The following is a 19,339-nucleotide window of genomic DNA, read 5'->3' as shown; positions in this document are numbered from 1 at the left end:
TGTTGTTATTGTTCTTGGTCTTGTTGTTACAGGAACACCCAGTGAAGGAATATATTTGTAAGATTAAATTAAGACATGAATTTGTGCTCATTTCTTCTCTACAGTATTATCTTATCAAAATGCAGGTGTCCTGCGCCCTGCCTGCCCATTTCTGGACCAATCAGAGGATGAGAATGTACCTGCCGGAAGTCGATCCTAGAGCTCTTATCTCCTCCCTCAGACTGCTTCAGATCACTGACCCGCTGTAGACTGAACGGGAGTGCCTCAGTGGGCGGAGTGACGCGTTTCACCTACAGGACATATAAAGAAAAGACAGCAATCATAACAGTTACTAACTTTCTGCTCAGCGGATACACACAGAGAGAGATATACACAAACATACACACACACACACACACACCGAGTCATGCAGTACCAGCCCGCGGCCAGGCCCGTGCCCCTGTACGCGCCGACCCCGGTTCAGCCCGCGCACCCTACTCCGTTTTACATAGACGATATTCTGGGCAGAAGTGATGGCACCCCTAGCGCGTGCTCCCCGCTTGCCCCAGCGACAGCACCCGTCGCCACACCGGCTTTACCCTCACCGAACTCATCATTCAGCAGCTGGGTGCCGCCTTACCGGAGCACTGTGTACGAACCGACTCCAATCCACCCGCAGCAGAGCCCGCACCCGCACCCGCATCACCATCACCACCACGCCGCGCTCGCCGCAGCCGCCGCAGCCGCATATGGAAACCCGCTGTACCCGTTACATCGCGCCTTGCTCGGAGATTACACACACGCGCTCATCAGACACGACCCGCTCGGTAAGTAAACAATAACACACTTATTTTGATATTTATTTTATGATGGGGATTATGTTGTGCTACAACTTTTGCCGAATTAGCAGATTTACACGATCTCATTTTAAAGGCACAGATGTTAATTTCTCATAAGGACCATATGACTGGTGATTTTTTTTAAAATTATCTTTAGGGCTCACAAAACAAAACTGTGGCAAATAAATATCTATATTGTGTTGAATGTATTTTGGAGTCAGGGAAATAAATATTAATTTATCGTGACAGTGTGAAAAATAGATAAAGAAAGAAAGAAAAAGTTACTTATAGAAAGTTCACTGTTTCGATCAATCTCTCGAATATGTTTTTACGCATGTTTATTTTAATACTATATTGTTACTGTTATGCTTTTCATTAAATTCAACTCTATCAAAGTACAATTCATTCCTAAAATGTCCAGACTTTGGAAATCAGTATTGTTTCGTGTCCCCAGCTACTCTCAAGCATGGGTGTTTAAGGAGACGATGATAGTCGAGTCGTGATAACTGTGATACCTTTTGTTAAAGTCTATAGGCTAGATATTCTATTTAGGTAAACAAATATAACAATAATTCTAATAACTTCCTGCTCATTGTGCTTATGTTTACCAATAGCTCGTGTGGTTAATACACCTCGACCAAACTGACCAAAGAGGAAGCTATTGTCTCTTATTTCGAAATTTCAGGAAATGCATTACATTGACATAGTCTACTGCTCTGTAACAGCTGAAAGTCGTTTTATTGGTTTTAATTAAGAAATAATAATAATAATAATAATAATAATAATAATAATAATAATAATAATAAACAGAACCAATATTTTTGGAAAGAAATTTGCAGAAAAATCAAGACAGTAAATGGGATGTCATTTTCTTTTTCTTTTTTTAAAGATATTGTGCAAACCTTCGTGTCAGATTGAATGATACTTTGCTACATAGGCTAAGTAAGAGCAGCATGCTATTGCAATAAACAGCATACCCTGATGCACTACTTAGTGCTCTATAACCTGAGCCTAAAGTATATGCGGTTTGGGACGCAGCCTGGGGTGAAGCTATTGTGATTCGGTCTGAGGTTTTAAGTGCCTTTTCCGGTGTAGGGCGGAAGTCTTGAACTTCTTGATAGGAGCCAATGTGCTTTCAGGAGCTGTGCAGGGTTTTCCGGAGCGGAGTCGTGCGCACTGCTGATTGTTTTTATCGACATCCTCAATACAGACACATTCAGGAAACACTCGGCCTCTGATAGCCGGGATCCGTTTTTTTCTGATTATTGTTCATTTCCTTCTGTGGCCGTGACTTCATAGCAACTAAAATAACCAAAACAGCTGGAGTTTAACACTGTGAACCAAATAAAGCCATTATAATTTTATATCTTAATGCGCAGCATACTTTGTCATTTCTTCTAATTCTAGTATAGTGTACTTTTAGGATATTACTCTAAAGGTGAAAGTTAATCTCACTGTTAACAGAAAAATCTACGATTAAATATATTGTAACGTGATGATGACATTTAGCACGTTTTATATATTTACGCATTTATTGATTTTGCTATTATTCCTCATTTACTCTTATTTATACAACACAAATCGTATTGGCGTCAGTTTATTCATCTTCCAAAATTCATCAAACTAACCTTTTGATATTTACCCCACGTTTCTCTGTTATTAAAGCGATTTAAATGAGTTATTCGTGGAACATAAATCAGTTTCCGATATGCATATTTGGGTGACTGGATGAAGGACGGATGTTAAAGCCATTCAGCCGATAAACCAACAGGAAACACATTGGCGGAAATTTTGCCATAAGTCCTTCTGGCCTTCTCACAGCTAAGGTTTCAGCGGATGTCAACACTGTCAACGAGTCTGTAACAGAATTCTCCTGCTGCCTTCAACCGAAAAAAAAGAAAAACCTTTTTCCTCCTTTCAGTAACTTTCAGTATATTTCTTCATTAAGTAAAAATAAAAGAAATGTTTTAAAATGAAAGTAACAAAAGGGAGTCGTTATAATCTAATTATATATATATATATATATATATATATATATATAAATATATATATATATATATATATATATATATATATATATATATATATATATATATATTATATATATATATTAGTATACAAATATAAATAATTATCCTCAAGCTTTTCTTATGAAACGCTGGACGTTTTTCTTTTCTTTTTTTTGAGTGAAAAAAAATCTTAAAATTGCACTTGTATCCAGAAACATTAAATTATCAGACGAGTATTTGTGTGGCATTTTACTTTTTCGTAGCTCAAATAAAAATTAAGCACAAATATTTTTATTTATTACTCCCTGGCTTCTGCATCACTAGGCCTATACGTCACATTGGAATGTGCTTGATATATGTTTTGATAAATTTATTTTTATTTTCTCATTTAATTCCTTCTTCTTCTTATAGTGTACAATCAAATGTAGCTGAGATATAAAAGCCGTTCAGTGGATACACTAATAGTTTATTTTTACACTAAGATTTCCTTGATGATTATTATTATTTATTATTATTATTATTGCGTTTATTTTTATTTGTGTAATCATTTATGTGTTTGTTTATTTTTTAACTCTTGTTTGTGCTTTGTGTGTTCAGGTAAGCCCTTACTGTGGACTCCGTTCATTCAGCGTCCTCTGCACAAGCGGAAAGGAGGACAGGTGCGCTTCTCCAATGATCAGACTGTAGAGCTGGAGAAAAAGTTCGAGACACAGAAATATCTCTCACCACCGGAAAGAAAACGACTGGCCAAGATGCTCCAGCTGAGCGAGAGACAGGTAAAAAAAAAAAGAGAAATGAATCGAAAAATGCTTAATATGTTATTTAGCTCTTAAGGCGTTACTTCCACATTAAATATAGTACCGTGTGAAAATTTCACACTGACATTCAGGACGCTAAATAAATAACACATTTTACACATGCACTATTCTACAATGAAGAAATACAATATTATTAATCAAAACGCACGAGCACACATTTTATAAAAATGTCATGTTTTAATTATTTTTGGACTAAAATTCCCATACGAACACGAACATATTCTTGATTCTCAAATAATTTTTATTTGTTTTTTTTTCCCCGCAGGTAAAAACGTGGTTTCAAAACCGCAGAGCTAAATGGAGGCGACTGAAACAGGTGAGAGAAATGAACGAAACTTTTAAAAACAGTTAAAACTGTCCATAACTAGTTTTAAACTACTACTACATATTAAGATAGTAATAGCTAATTATAATAATAGCTTATAGTCTAGCACTTATCACGTTCAAATTCGCACGTTAATAGACAGAACAATAAAAATTTTGACACGAAAGTAAAGAGTAACAATGAGCACAACTGAGTGACGCATTATTATTATTATTATTATTATTATTGCTGTTGATGATGATGATGATGATAATAATAATAATAATTTATTATTATTATTGTAATAATAATAACTTTATTTTCTATAACAATATAACTGACTCAATTTCAAATAATATGAAAATGCAAATCGATCAGCAAATAATAAAACAAATAATAAAACATCGTACATTAATTTGATATTTAATTTTTTTTTTTAAATCATTGTTCTCTGCAGGAGAACCCTCAGGGCTCTAAGCGCGAGCTGGATAGCGAGCACGCGGACAGAAGTTGCGCTCTCGCGGAACCCCGCTCCTCCTCTTCCTGCTCATCACCGTCCTCACGTGCGTTGCTTGAGTCGGATGTTTCGGACGATTCAGACGGTGAGCTGGACATTGAGGAAGACGCGGACATTTCACTGAGTCCTCCACTATGAGGACGACAGTGTAAACACGAGACAAGCGGACATTTATTTATCGGATTCGGCAGCGTGTGGACTTCTACACTGTAAATAGTAAAAATGAAACTTTTTCGGGTCATAACATTTGTCGGATTAGACTCTCCAGTGTTGCTCACAACACACACACACACAGTATTTTAAGCATTATACTATTACCTACTTTATCATGTTTTCATTTCTACGTTAAAACCACGAGAGCAGCTTGTTGTTGAAGCCCCTGACAAAGTGGGTTAAAACAACAAATGGACAGTTTAATTCTGATAACTGATGTGTACTGAGTGTTCAGCATTACGTCCTAAGAGACGGACTGTAAATAGTTTATGTATAAAATGCTTAATAAATGGAATGTTATTACACATTGTATAGATTGTTCAAAATTCAAGTAATAAATATCTTTCCTTCCTTCCTTCCCATAATTCTGTTAATGATTTTTATTTATGTCAATTATTTTAATTAAAAAAATTATCATCTTAATTATATAAAGATATATATATATAAATGCACTGATCAGGCATAACATTATGAGCACTGCCAGGTGAAGTGAATAACACTGATGATCTCCTCATCATGGCACCTGTTAGTGGGTGGGATATATTAGGCAGCAAGTCAGCATTTTCTCCTCAAAGTTGATGTGTTAGAAGCAGGAAAAATGGACAAGTGTAAGGATTTGAGCGAGTTTGACAAGGGGAAAATGGTGATGGCTAGACCACTGGATCAGAGCATCTCCAAAACTGCAGCTCTTGTGGGGTGTTCCCGGTCTGCAGTGGTCAGTATCTATCAAAAGTGGTCCAAGGAAGGAACAGTGGTGAACCGGCGGCAGCGTCATGGGTGGCCAAGGCTCATTGATGCATGTGGGGAGTGAAGGCTGGACTGTGTGATCCGATCCAACAGATGAGCTACTGTTTATCGGATTGCTGAAGAAGTTAATGCTGGTTCTGATAGAAAAGTGTCAGAATACATGAAGGGTCAGGGCTGTTTTGGCAGCAAAACAACACAATATTAGGCAGGTGGTCATAATGTTATGCCTGATCAGTGAATATATACAGTTTCATTTTGCTATAAAGTGTTAATTTCCCCTGTGTATAGAGACTTTTGGACACTCTGTATCTAACTTTGTACAGGCTGTGTTCAGCTCTGCACTCTTAAGAGGTTTGTCCATTTGGAAAGCACTTAAAAATACTAGAAGGCATCTTTATATAATGACTTAAAGACTTAAAGGGTGGAATAGTTTTTAGAAGATTTGTTGTTTCTTATATTTGTGATATGTTTAGAATCTGATCTGTCAATAACACACATCAATCAATAACTGGGAATATGACTGTATAGTTATATACATATACAATAACCATAGGAAATCTGGAAAAGTTATCATTAAAGACATTCCAGTATGTATGACTGCTATTAAATTATTTTCAGTGGTCTGCTAAATGACTTTAATTCAGGGTTCCCTAATATTTAAAGAAGAATGTGCCAGATAAAAATCAGAAAAAGTGAATTTTGATAGTAGTTCAATAAACTAATAATTTATATTAGTTACTGTTATTAGGTATAACAGTATTGTATTATATAAATCAGAGTATAGGATATAGTATTACAGTTCATCCTAAAGTGGGGTTGAGTCAGAGTCAGGACTCTGTGCAGGACAGCCAAGTTCTTCCACTCCAAACTTGGCAAACCATAACTTCCTGGAGCTGGCTTTGTGCACAGTTGCATTGTCATGCTGGAACAGGTTTGACCCTCTTAGTTCCAGTGAATGGAAACTGTAGTGCTACAGAATATAAAGACATTGTGTGCTTCCAACTTTGTGGCAGCTTTGGGGAAGAAAAACATATGGGTGCAATAGACAGTTGTCCACAAATGTTTGATCATAGAGTGTATTTGAAAATGTGAAGTTGAAAGCTAATACTATGATGCAGGTCTAAAAGAAACACCACATTTCATTTAATATTTTGAGAGATGCGTTTAACTGAAGCACCTGTTGAGAAGTGGATGGTTAAAGTGGTTAGGTGTCTTGCTGAACGACTGCACAGTGGCTTCTTTGGCTGTCCTCGGATATTAATACACACCCTTGCGGTCACTAAGGTGGAAGGCCACATCAGATGGACTAACAAAAGTGAACACTATACACTTCTGGAAAGTTCCAAAGTTCAATCAGCATGTGGAAGTCAGATCCATTATGCTGGGCTGGGAAGCCTGCTATTTAACTAAGTGGACTTCAGGAAATGTTTCTATTTATGTTACTACAGCAGGAATCATCTTTCATTTTCAGTGTGGTGCAAAACTCCTATCTGATCTTTTAAGAAGTTTTAAGGTTTGTCCCATTTGTAACAACAGCCCTAAACTGTTATAATATAATTTTATACAACTATTGTGCAAGTTAATATGTGTGTAAGGCCATGTTGGAGAACCTTGTGGTTTCTTAAAATGTGTGTATGTTAATGTGTGGGTGCATATTGGCTATTATGACTCAGCAACATGACAAGGTTATGCCAAGATGGTCAGAGAAGAAATGATAATATGTAGTGGCAGGCCGTCATTTTCATGAATTTTAGGAATTAAGAAATTTAGGACTGAAAAATTTAATAACCGAATAATTGATACACTTTTCTACTGGAATAATTTTGGAATTTTGGAATTGGAAATATGATTTTTTTTTTCAATCAATTTTTGGTTTTAGACACACACAAATGTTACAGTTTTGATTAATTTAGCACACTTAAACAATTTAGGATTGAAATATTGCACACCTTCTTGCAATATAAATGCTATTTAATTTAGAAACATTAAAAACATTTCATTTTGAAACAACAATTGTTTAAAAATAAATAAATATTTATAAATGAAATGTTTTTAATGTTTCTAAATTAAATAGCATTTATATTGCAAGAAGTTGTGCAATATTTCAATCCTAAATTGTTTGTGTGCTAAATATATATATATATATATATATATATATATATATATATATATATATATTAATCATTTTTTATTAAAATTTTGACTACAAGGTTTCACCCTAGATGAGCTTAAGCTTGTGAATTTGTAAGAGTTTGCACAACTCCATTTTCATTATCCTAGAATCTGTAGGTAATCCTGTAAAGAATGAAATATTCTGTTTTGTAGCTGTGAATATGCTCAGGTAACATGATGATGTGGAAATAAAAATGCACATTTTCATAAATTATAATAGATAATTTGCATAGAAGAATGTTTCAAGTACAAATTATAATGCACAAACAATATAATATCTAATAAATAAGATTATTACTTACAGTGGGGTCCAAAAGACCACAGTGAAAATTTTTATTTTTTATTTATTTAAACAAATAAACTGATGGTTTTACAATTTTGAAATATTTAAACAAATAATGTAAATATTCAATATATTAATTGTTTAATACTCAACATGCTGCATTTTTTCTAGGTCCCAGTTTAAATGTTAGTGATATTGACAATGTATAAATGTTGAGATTTTCCTTTCCTTCTATTAAAAGTCATGGAGTCTTGTGGACAAACAAATTACTAATAAACCCTGAAATTTATATAAGTATTTAAACGATTCTACTTTTCACTCAGTTGTATATTTCAAGGTATAGTGTAGTCATGGATGGGAAAAATACTTTTCAGGTGCTCTAGATTCTTTTATTAATTATTGAAATTATTTATCTGGAACACACACAGGACACATTACACTGTGAAAGACACTTTATCTGGGTTTAAAATATGATTTAGCTTTACTTTAGATAGTTTGTAAATCTCAGTGGGGCAAAAATGACACCCCAGTTGTTCAACCAACCAAATACTATTCATTAATAAATGCTTATAAGCCATATGAAAATGACTATACAGTATGATAGAATTCCATTATAACACTATTCCATGCTCATCTCGCTGGATCAACCCCACCATTTAACAAGACTAAATTCAAGTCTCGCTCTGAGCTCTTTCCTGTCTCAACAGCTCATCGATGAGCTGGTCCAGCACAGACTCCCTCTTGTCTTTGACTGCCTTATTGGCAGATTCAACTTCAAATGGGTTATCATTTAGCGGAAAGTAAACAGATGTTAATGATTGCAGGAGCCTAGAGGGTACTATGTGATAAACGGTTGTGCACCGTGATCCCTAGATGCTCAACCTCCCGGTTCAACAGCCCCAGAACACTGTCAGAGCGTGGCCAAAAAAAACAGACGATGCATCGATTTCACTTGCGAATTGAGTAATGCTTCACAAATCCTATAACTGAAAAGCCAACACAGAAAACAAGGCAGTGAAAATGGTCAATGGAGTAAAAAAAAAAAAAAATAGAAAGACATTCTTTGACGAGATCTGGGTTCCAAAGGTCTGACAAGCTAATAGGATGTTTGTGTGTGTGTGTGTGTGTGTACATCTTTTATCTAATATCCTCTGCACACTGTGTGCAAAGTGCCTTATCCTATCCTTGTATGGCTCAGCAGGCAGATCAAGCCATTTGGGTGAAAGCTATTTATGATGCCCATGCTGTTTTTACTTCCATTGCCCCCTGTTTGGACAAGTAATCATTTTATAGCTCGGAGTGCATTGGAGATTCAAGCAGAAAACGCTGAGCTCATTTAGAGTAGCGGGTGAACGCTTTAAAAAAAGCTCTATCTCCACGTGAATGAGGCCTAATTGAAAAGCAAATAGCACAGTCGACTGGGCAATCGCTCGCTGAGTGATATTTTCCTAGGCTGCCTGAGGAATCCAGGCTCGAGGAGCCTTTTGCGCCGTTCAACATGTCACCGGACGGGGATGAATTGATGCTTTAGATATTAAATCCCCAAAAGGCCTGCCGGTAAAACGAAGGGGATAAGTGGTCTCTCAGACGACAACTGGCCAAATATTGACCCGATCATCAGCGAACAGCAAGTTCTAAATGCCTGCCAACTTGAGACGAGGCTGGTCTAATTGTTTAATTGACAGAAAGTTTGTTCTCCATCAGATCAATTAACAGTGTTTTTTCCTCCACTCCTGTGTTAGTCATCCTTTCTATCATGTATGTATGAGTGTGTGCTTGATTGCATGTCCCTTCCTCTCCTGCCTTTCTCTCTCCCTCTAAAACTCCAATCACTCTTTCCTCATGATGGCTGAGAGCAGCTTTGTCGCTCTAATGGATTGTTTGTTCCTTTTCTGCAGGCAGTGATTAAAGCTGGGGAATAAAGCTGCTCAATAGTTTAACATGCTCATGTGAATGGGCTGTGATAGCAAGCCAACTGATTGTATCTGGTGCTCGAGGCCAGCAGATAGGCCATGATTGTTCTATCTCTTAACCAGAGGATGTTAGTGATACACACAAACAATGCTTCCATTAAAGATTATGAAAGAGTGATTGAGTCTCTTTTTAAATCCATTAGGCATATAGCTCGGACTAAAGGCACAACAGTTAAGGCTAACTGGGTGCAAACTATGCACTGTTTTGTTAAGCGGATGTGTTCAGATATTACATGAACGAATCAGCTAATGAAAAAAAATGGCTTGAAGGGAGCCTGGCACCTAAACTTTGGATGCTGAATATTTAAATATACAGTACATTTTCTCATGGACAAAGTCTCATGGACAAAACGTTTGCTTACATAAAATGTTCAAAGTAAATTTTGCATTCATGCATAAATTTATTTCTGAATGTTTATGAATAAGTTGTTGAATACTCTGTTGGTATTTTGATGATGGTGATGGACATCACATCGCTCCAAAATCAGCCATAGATGCTCAGTTCAGTGTGCATCTCGTGAGCGTGAAGGCCGTATTATATATTTTTCATCATTTTTATCCTCAACAAACCATTCAGTGAATGCATGTGCCCTGTAGATGGGGCGGAGCTATTCTAAAATAGACCACACCTCTCAAAATAGAAATGGAATTGTAATGCTGGTTGTTTGACAACCCTTTGAAATATCCCTTTGAGATATACCCTTTGAACCATGAACTTTTTAAAATATTGTTATTAACGTGTATATAGACTGCTTTCTCTTTATGTGGAAAACAATATATATCAGAATTAATCTTAAAATGAACAATCTGTAGAGCTATAATTAATCAAATGTTTGACTTTATCAAAAAATACATATAGAATGTAGATATAATATAATTTATAACAGTACACAATATATATTTTTATATAGTTTAAATAGTATAGTATTATACTATATATATAGTATAATATATGATTTATGACCTCCACAGTTTGAAGGAGCATTTCCTGTTGCCATGCCAGTAACTGACAGCATAGTTCCAATTTCAATGCAACAAAGAATTGCAAGAATTTCAGTTTCATGCAGCAAACAAAAAAGACAAATGGCATGATACAAACAGCAAACTCAGCTGACTTGTATAGCCGCTTATGCAATAAAATTAATACACCAGAACTAACTGTTGTATGAACAGTTATAAAAAAAATAGCTACACAGTATTTAATATATGGTTCATAAGAATAATAAACTGAAAATCCTGAGCTGAGTTTATTAACCCCTGGCCACCAGTCTGATAATCAGCTGTTTAATGTTTCTTCAAATACGCTTTTCTAAATGGCTAATTTAGCAGCATGTGCTGGTGGTAACTGGTCAGGGACACAAGGACAGCTAAGTGCTGTAGATTTATAGCTAATGGGGCCAGTCCATGACAGTATCTATCAGTATACTGCAAACGTTCTTTAGGCCATTATTTGTGTTAATTTAACTTCTTTCTTTGTGTATTTTGCACAAAGAAAGGAATCATATTACAAAAGGAATCATATTAATGAGTTTAATCATCATAGCTGGCCTGTCTATTAAGCAATCTTCATTGCTTTCACACTATATTGCTTAAATATGAGGTCATATGAGGGCACTATTGAATGTGGACTGTCTAAGTTAGCTAATATTAATGACTTTACTTATTTTTAACAGTAGTTGTTGTTAGCCTTATAATATGTAGGGAGATGGATAAACTAATATATTTTATAGTTTATAAGCTGTACTCACAACTTGCTGAAAAATTTAATGCTGGGTATGATAAAAAGGTGTCAGAACAGACAGTGAATCACAGTTTGCTGTGTATGGGGCATCATAGCTGTAGATTGGTCAAAGTGCCCATGCTGACTCCTGTCCATCTCCAAAGGCACTTACAATGGGCACCTGAGCACCAGAACTGGACCATGGAGCAATGGAAGAAGGTGACCTAAATTACACATTAAGTGGACACCCTTGTGTTTGAGTGTGTTACTTACCTGAGGAAGAGATGGTACCAGGATGCACTATAGGATCAAGACAAGCTGGCAGAATGATGACAGTATGATGCTCTGGGCTGTGTGATGTTCTGCTAGGAAACCGGGTCATAGCATTCATGAGGATGTTACTTTGACATGTACCAACTTCCTAAACATTGTTGCAGACCATGTACACACCACTTCATGGCAACTGTATTCTCTAATGGCAGTGGTCTCTTTCATCAGGATAATGATCCCTGCCACAATGCAAGCATTATTCAGGATTTAAGGTTTGAGGAACATGACAAGAGTTCAGGGAGTTAACTTGGTCTCCAAATCCCTCAAATCTCAGTCTGATCAAAAATCTGTGCTGGACAAACAAGTCTGATCCATAGAGTTCCCACCTTGCATCTTAAAGGATTTGCTGTCAGATACCACAGCACACCTTTACAGGTCTTGTGGAGTCCATGCCTCTGTGGGTCAGGGCTGTTTTGGCAGCACAAGGTTAATAGGATGTCTGATATGTGTAAGCTTTAATAGTCTTGCTATGGCCTTTGGATTATTACGAGTGATCATTTACTGGCTTATGTGGCTCACATTTTCCTCCTCTGTAAATCACTGATAAGTTCACAAACTTCTTCAGCCCAAATTGTCTGCTGTATTGTCCCTAGTTTCAATGAGTCTCCATAGACTCTAGAAAACCACATCAATTAAATAAATTATTGAAAATACAGTTCCAAACAACACAATTATTATAATACAAGCGTTTATTTTCCCTAAACAGCTTTGCCATTTTCCAATAAACATATGCAGTCTATCGAAACCTTGTAAAAGTTTTTAGCCATTTCATTCATGCCAGTGCAGTTTGTCACAGTGGCGTCACTGAACACTGCTCAGAGCAACAGTATCAATGCAAACAGCATGAACTCATCAATTTCCCAAACTGAGATAATGATGTTCGTTTATCCAAGGTCAACAGTACCTGCAAACACACATACACACACACACAGTGCCGTGTCCGCATTCCTTAGTCACTCGATAACCACCATCTCCCCTGCCTTGCCTCCCGTGGCAAGCATTTTTCAATCCATATCACTAAGATTGTACCTTGATAGTGACTTGTAGGTGTATTCCCACCTCACGCCCAGTGCTCCTGCGATTGGCATTGCATTTCCAGAATATTCAGATATTAATGAGTTGTATTCTTTTTGCATAGCAGATGATCTGTGTAGTTGCACTGTATATTGGTGTATATGATATCTAAAATAAATACCATAAAAACACCAGCATCCCTCTACTAGTTAAGATGAGCTCATCACTATGAAGCTCTGCTCTGAGGTGCTGAAGACAGAAATGAGATTAGTCAAGTGATACTATATATTTACACCTTTAGGAAGGATGTGAGTAGACCAGTAAAGAGTAGCAGGAAGCAGAACAGGTTATGACACATCTATTTGTCCATACAAAGAGATATGCAAGAGTTTTAATTCTCGATTAGAGTGAGAAGGTGACAGAAAACGAGAAATCGAGAGTAAGAGAGCGAGACAGAAGTAGAACAAAGGCTACAAAGAGATGATCAGAGATGTAGAAATAGAGAGAAGGGAAAAAACATCAGTCTGATCTAAAAAAAGGAAGCTAGTCAGACAAATCTGTCATTAGTGGCCTTGTATAGACCATAAATGATTCCTTTAATACCTTATTCATTTATCGATCTCCTTACACAATGAACATATTGTAAGGTGGCACGGGATGGGCCGACGCAAACAGCGATGGAATTTAACTAGCGGGATCAAAGCGGTCATTAGCACGCCTTATCTTCACCACCCAGTGTGTATACAGTAGTCTAACATTAGCCATAAATCCTGATGCTTATTGCTGCAGTAATAGACTACACACAGCAAGCTTATCGGCTGGCATGAACAGCAGGTCTAGGACAGTGATCGGGAGCGTTATTGATTGGCAGTAGTTTTATGAGAGGTCTCGTGATTGTTGTGACTCACTCAGTAAACAGCGGAGCTCATAAAATTGACCATACAGTGAACAGAGATTTAGCTTGGTCACTGAAGCACACGGATTGTTTGCTTTTTTTCCTCTGTTTGTGTGTGTAAGACGGAAAGTTTGAGGAATCAATAACAGAATGTTATCGCTTGATTATGGTGAACTGACTGTTATTACTTGATAATGGTAGACAGGTGAAAACCTGGACTTCTAATTAATTAAGGCAGCTCTCTCTCTCGCTCTCTCTCTCTCTCTCTCTCATACTTTCCTTTTTACAAATACTTATTTGATCCCTCAAATGTTCTAAATTTGGTCCTTCTTTTCTGGTGTTTTAGTCGATGTGATTTAGTACTCTACTTACTAGCATTAAACTGGCTAACTTATTTCTTCTTAGCTACCTAGCTAACATTTCCTGAAACCCCAAAAAAGTGTTCTCGCTGTAGCGACCTTTAACTGTACATGGAAGTGGATAACATACTTCTGTGATGATTCAATTTACAACAAAAATTTCATTAATTAATTTATTACAGATTGTAAAGCTTTTATCAACACTGATTTTCTTCAAATATGTCTATAAAATACCAAGTAAGTTGATTTAGAGTTAGTGATGCCCACAAAACTCCATAAAAGGCCATAAAAATGGTTAAATGCTGAAACAGTGACTCAAACACAGCTCATATGAGCATTATTATTATTATTATTATTATTATTATTATTATGAGTGGTCCATGACTTATATTTGGATTTTTCTAAGGGCATAGTTTTGCCCTCCTATTGCCCGCAATGAGGATTCTTTTCAGTAAATGCTGTCATTTTTTGTTAAGGTCACTCTGCCAATGCAGGCTCATATCCTGTTTTTCGACATTGTACACCATCAACTCCAGGGTCTCTCTCTCTCTCTCTCCCTTGCTGTCTTTCTGTAAAGCAGTTTCCTTGCCTTCTTGAGCTAAGACAGGATGTGGCAGAGCAGAAGTGATGAAAGGATGAGAGAGAGAGAGAGAGAGAGAGAGAAAGGGAGAGTTTGGACTTCAAGGCCCTCAGTAGGCTGCTAGCGAACGGCCGATTTCCTCTCAACACAGACAATCCACATGACTCAGGAAGTTATTCTTGCATGTATGTTTCCACAAATAATGTTATTGGGAGAGCTCGGGGCTCTGAACAATGGCGGATAATTTGTTTGGTTTCCCCTTTGGCCTATGGCAGGCTGTGAAAACAAAGATGAAAATGCTAGGAAACTCCCTTAAATTAGTGCTGAGAAATGCTTGGCTGGGGATTTTGACTCGGTGGAGCCATAGAAGCGTAGGGTGGATGGTTTAAATGCTTCCCATCGCTTTCCGATACTTGTTTGATTCCAGTGGGTGTTTCTGTGAGAGGCATTATAAGAAGCACATGTAGGATCCTGCTATAAGGATAATCTACTTTTTTCTTTTTTATGTAGACCCAAATGGTGACCTGTTGTAGAAGACCTTTATGATGAATTGAACAAATAATGCAGGGTTTGCCTCCAATAAAAGGCTGAAAAAAAACCCCAAAAAAACCCTGCTTTATTGCAGCAGGGTTTGCTGCAATAAAAGATAAAAATAGATGCCAGAACTGTCAGTGTGAGAGATGGACTCGCAAATCTAATTAAAAAAAAATACATTTTGAAATAACTTGCTCAGTGTTGGTCACTTTCTTGTGGGCAAATATTTGAAAGTAAATTAAGTTGAGAACATTGATGATTAAAGAGGAATGGTCATGTTTGAATGACTACTGTATAGTGCTGAACGAAAGTGATGCACCATGCTAGAGCTTGGAAAAAAAACATCATGATGCTTAACATCCAAGCCAAAACTAGGTGACCACTCATGTTGGCTATTTGTAGAGTCTCTCCAAACCGAAGTGGTGAAAGGCTTTTACTTCAAAGGCCCTTTTAAAATGGCAGTTATCTTGCTGAACAGCCAATGGCCACTTTCATCCCACACTGTTTTTATACTGAAGGGAAAATGCTTCAATGCAACAACAAGTGTGTTTGAATGTTGCATTAAGTAATGTTAAATTTGATAAAGCAGCTTAAAATGTTATTGCAGAAAAGAACTGTTATCAAAGACACTTAAAAAATACACCTTGGTTTCACCAAACACCAGCTGACCAAACTCAGGCCAAGCTGGTCAAACTGATAAACCATCTTTCCAAGCTGATAAGTGCTGGTAGGTGAAAAATAATGATTTCAGAATAATGCAGAAAAGTTGGTTTTAGCACAACAATAACATACTTAAAAAATATTGATAGAATTATTGACTAATTTAGTGCAAAAATAAAGAACGCGAACATTACCAATGTGCATAGATGGTCTACCAGTTTGAGTCGATTAGCCTGTGATTTGGCAGGTGGTTGCTGGTGAGATAACCTGATTAGGGGCTATTTCCAGGAATCAATGGGCAGCATGACCTCATGGCTTACTACAGGCCTATGCCAAATTCTTTCTGCCATTTTGAACTATACTATAGTAGCATACTATACTATACTATACTATACTATACTATACTATACTATACTATACTATAAACAAACTGAACTATAAACAAGAGAAAGGTATGCCATTCATTAAATAATAAAATTATTTTGATAAATTTCAGTTGTTTAAAATGGGTTACACACTACACGACATGCTGCTATTGGAAGGCATTAAACTTCAGGGTGTTAACAGTTAAGACAGGATGCATTAAACAACATCATCACTGATTATTTTTCTCTAACAGCACTAATATGTTTTTAGTAACAAAAAGAAATCAGTACCTTTAAAACTACTCTAAAATGTCATATGTTTAATGGATATTTATTTGCTTCCTTCTCGCCTTTAAGAACCCTTTTCAGAAAACCTCTTCTTTACTAATCTAGGAATGTTATACTATTAAATTGTTGTTGATGCTGCTTTATGAAAACTGTGGATGTGGCCATGTTTATACAATGTGCAGTATATTTTCTTTGGAATAGCAGAGCAAGCATGAGTCAAAACCGGGAAGTACAACCAGACATAAGACAAGGAACTGGGGAGGCAAAGGCTCAACGAGACATTGCAACGAGACACAGGATGGTATAAATAGACTAATCAAGAGCTTTACCACAGAACACCTGGACACAGTTGGGAATATACCAGTGAAAGGACAGGAGCAGGGACAAGAAAAGAATAAAAACAAAAAGAAATGCACATGGACAGATTGCAAATGAAAAAACAAAAACAAACAAAAGATAAGAATTATGCTCACAGTGCTCTGAAAGGGACATCACTTCCATACATTTATTCTTAGTGCTGAAATAACCAAACACTTGAGCATTCATTACACTAAGCATTTTATGTTATAAGAAAGTTATTGAAACAAGAAGAAGGAAGAGATACCACAAATCAATACAAAGTTCTTCTGGCTGATCAACTTTAACCTACAGTGAATCATGTATATACTGATTACTGTGTTATCTTCCAGGATGGCTCCGTCTTCATCCACATGGAACAAGGACTTACTGAATGGTTTGAAGAGGGTGAAAATTATATTATAATACATATGCTGTGGCCATTGTATTCACCACATCTTAATCTAGTTGAACAATGAGGGGAGATTTTGGAGCAATGTGCTCCTCACCACCATCATCAAAACACTAAGTGATGGAATACAGCTCCAGTAGAGTCCCAGAGACATGTAGAATATGTCACTACACACTGAAGCTGTTCTGGCAGTTCATGGTGGCACAAAACCTTACTAAGGCACTTTGTGTAGGCTTTTCCTTTAATTTGTCACTTTTTCTTGCTCATTGTCTTCAATATGACCCTTGTACAGATAATACAACATCAGGAACTATGACAGTTATCAGAAATAAACTTATATTGTTATTAGAACTTACCATTGATCTAGTGATGAATCAGAGTCAGCTTGGTTGCCAATTATATGATGTATGAGGCAACTCGGACCTCATTTACCAAAAGGCTTCAGATATTTCTAATACATAATCTTCAAAAGTCTCACATACACAGTGAAATGGGAATTCATCAAATCAAGTATAAAGTTCACACAGGGTTTTTTTTAAATAAAGCTTATTTAAGATTTCGTAGTCTCTGATGACATGCACACCGTTGCTCATTTAAATATAGACATACCTACAATTAACCCTATATGGTATAAGTGCATTGCTTCAAAGACAGGGATTAATTTGAAACTATAATCTAACAACATTAAAAGGATGTAAAAGGATAAAAAGCGTAGATGTTCTTTGTTTAATAATTAATTAATTTAATCAATAGCAAATTGCTGTGGTATTAAATGAAAAAAAAAAAAAAAAACCCACTAAGGGACATGCTGTTTTTGGAAAATAATCAACTTCATGGTGGTAAAGTCCACCATGAAGTGAGGTCATGTCACTGATTATATAATAGCATGTCCAAATTTATATTTATTTTTAATTCACTTTGCTGCATCTAAATAATAATAATAATAATAATAATAATAATAATAATAATAATAATAATAATAATAATAATAATAATAATAATAGTAATAATAATAATAATAATAGCAATAATCATAATAATAATAACAATAATAAAAACAGTACCTTTAAAAAGCACTTCAAAATGTTGTATTCTTTATGATTATTATTATTTTAATTTTTTTTGTTTTTTGGACAAGACTTTTAATCACTTATACAATTTTTATTTAAAAGAAGCTTAAAGTTATTTTAAAAGAAGCTTTAAATCCTTTTAACATGAAGCTGATGTGAATGGCCCTTGCATGTCCTGTAAAAACATTTTTCTTTCATGCCTTCACACTACATTTTTAGAAAAGAGATATGAGGAGATGAACTTTATTCTGAGAGCACAGAGAGAGGAACAGCTCTTTAGTGTGAAAAAAAACCCCAGATTCTAATCTCATGACATGAGAACAAGTGTGATTGAGAGATACTGAGAGAATCGATATGCGTTTTTGTTCCTTCGTATGCTCATACACTGTATATATGTCTAAATAAGTCTCCTTATGTGTGTATGTGTTAGATTAAAGTGCTGTTTTGAGTACGGGGAACTGTTAGGATTGTCATGTCATGTGACAGTGACTGTTATTTCGCTCAGTGAGAATGATCATTATCATTACAGAGATCTAGATTGCACTCCATCTTTGGATGTTGCACAAGACTGTCTGTTTCAGCTTCCCCTCTATACACACCCTAAGACAGGGTAAAATCACATGCAAGAAGACATACATGGGTCCACACACACACACCCACACAGACACACACACCCACACACACACACACAGACACACACACACACACATACATTCAGAGAAGGCAATGAGAATAATATGGGTTATTGGGTAATTTCCCATTATTTTAACCATTATTATGCTGTGTATTATCAAATAAATAAGTAACAAAAACGACGATGGACGATGATTAATGATCGTTAGAATGATTACTGCACTACACCAAGGCATGGGAGTCTTGAATCAGCACAGCATTATATTAATAATGATTATAATAATTTGTG

General features: G+C 36.1%; 1 protein-coding gene across 1 annotated transcript; it reads left to right on the top strand.

Annotated features, from left to right (window-relative positions):
- The first annotated feature begins 236 nt into the window (after positions 1-236).
- On the top strand, positions 237-5,989 carry hhex (hematopoietically expressed homeobox). The gene is made up of 4 exons (XM_058405517.1): positions 237-806; positions 3,425-3,603; positions 3,911-3,961; positions 4,407-5,989. The coding sequence occupies exons 1-4, from the start codon at positions 407-409 to the stop codon at positions 4,602-4,604; spliced, it is 828 nt and encodes a 275-aa protein (XP_058261500.1). The 5' UTR covers positions 237-406; the 3' UTR covers positions 4,605-5,989.
- Positions 5,990-19,339: the final 13,350 nt, after the last annotated feature.

The sequence above is a fragment of the Hemibagrus wyckioides genome, linkage group LG13 (genome assembly GCF_019097595.1).
Source record: "Hemibagrus wyckioides isolate EC202008001 linkage group LG13, SWU_Hwy_1.0, whole genome shotgun sequence".
In the NCBI taxonomy this organism is placed as follows: domain Eukaryota; kingdom Metazoa; phylum Chordata; class Actinopteri; order Siluriformes; family Bagridae; genus Hemibagrus; species Hemibagrus wyckioides.
Note: the sequence above shows the minus strand (reverse complement) of the source record. Positions and strands in the feature narration are given on the sequence as shown.

Bases quoted from the DNA above. Each gene is read 5' to 3' on its own strand.
- hhex (XM_058405517.1), top strand. From the start codon at position 407: ATGCAGTACCAGCCCGCGGCCAGGCCCGTGCCCCTGTACGCGCCGACC. The intron at 807-3,424 runs GTAAGTAAACAA...TTGTGTGTTCAG, and splicing joins CATCAGACACGACCCGCTCG to GTAAGCCCTTACTGTGGACT. The intron at 3,604-3,910 runs GTAAAAAAAAAA...TTTTCCCCGCAG, and splicing joins TCCAGCTGAGCGAGAGACAG to GTAAAAACGTGGTTTCAAAA.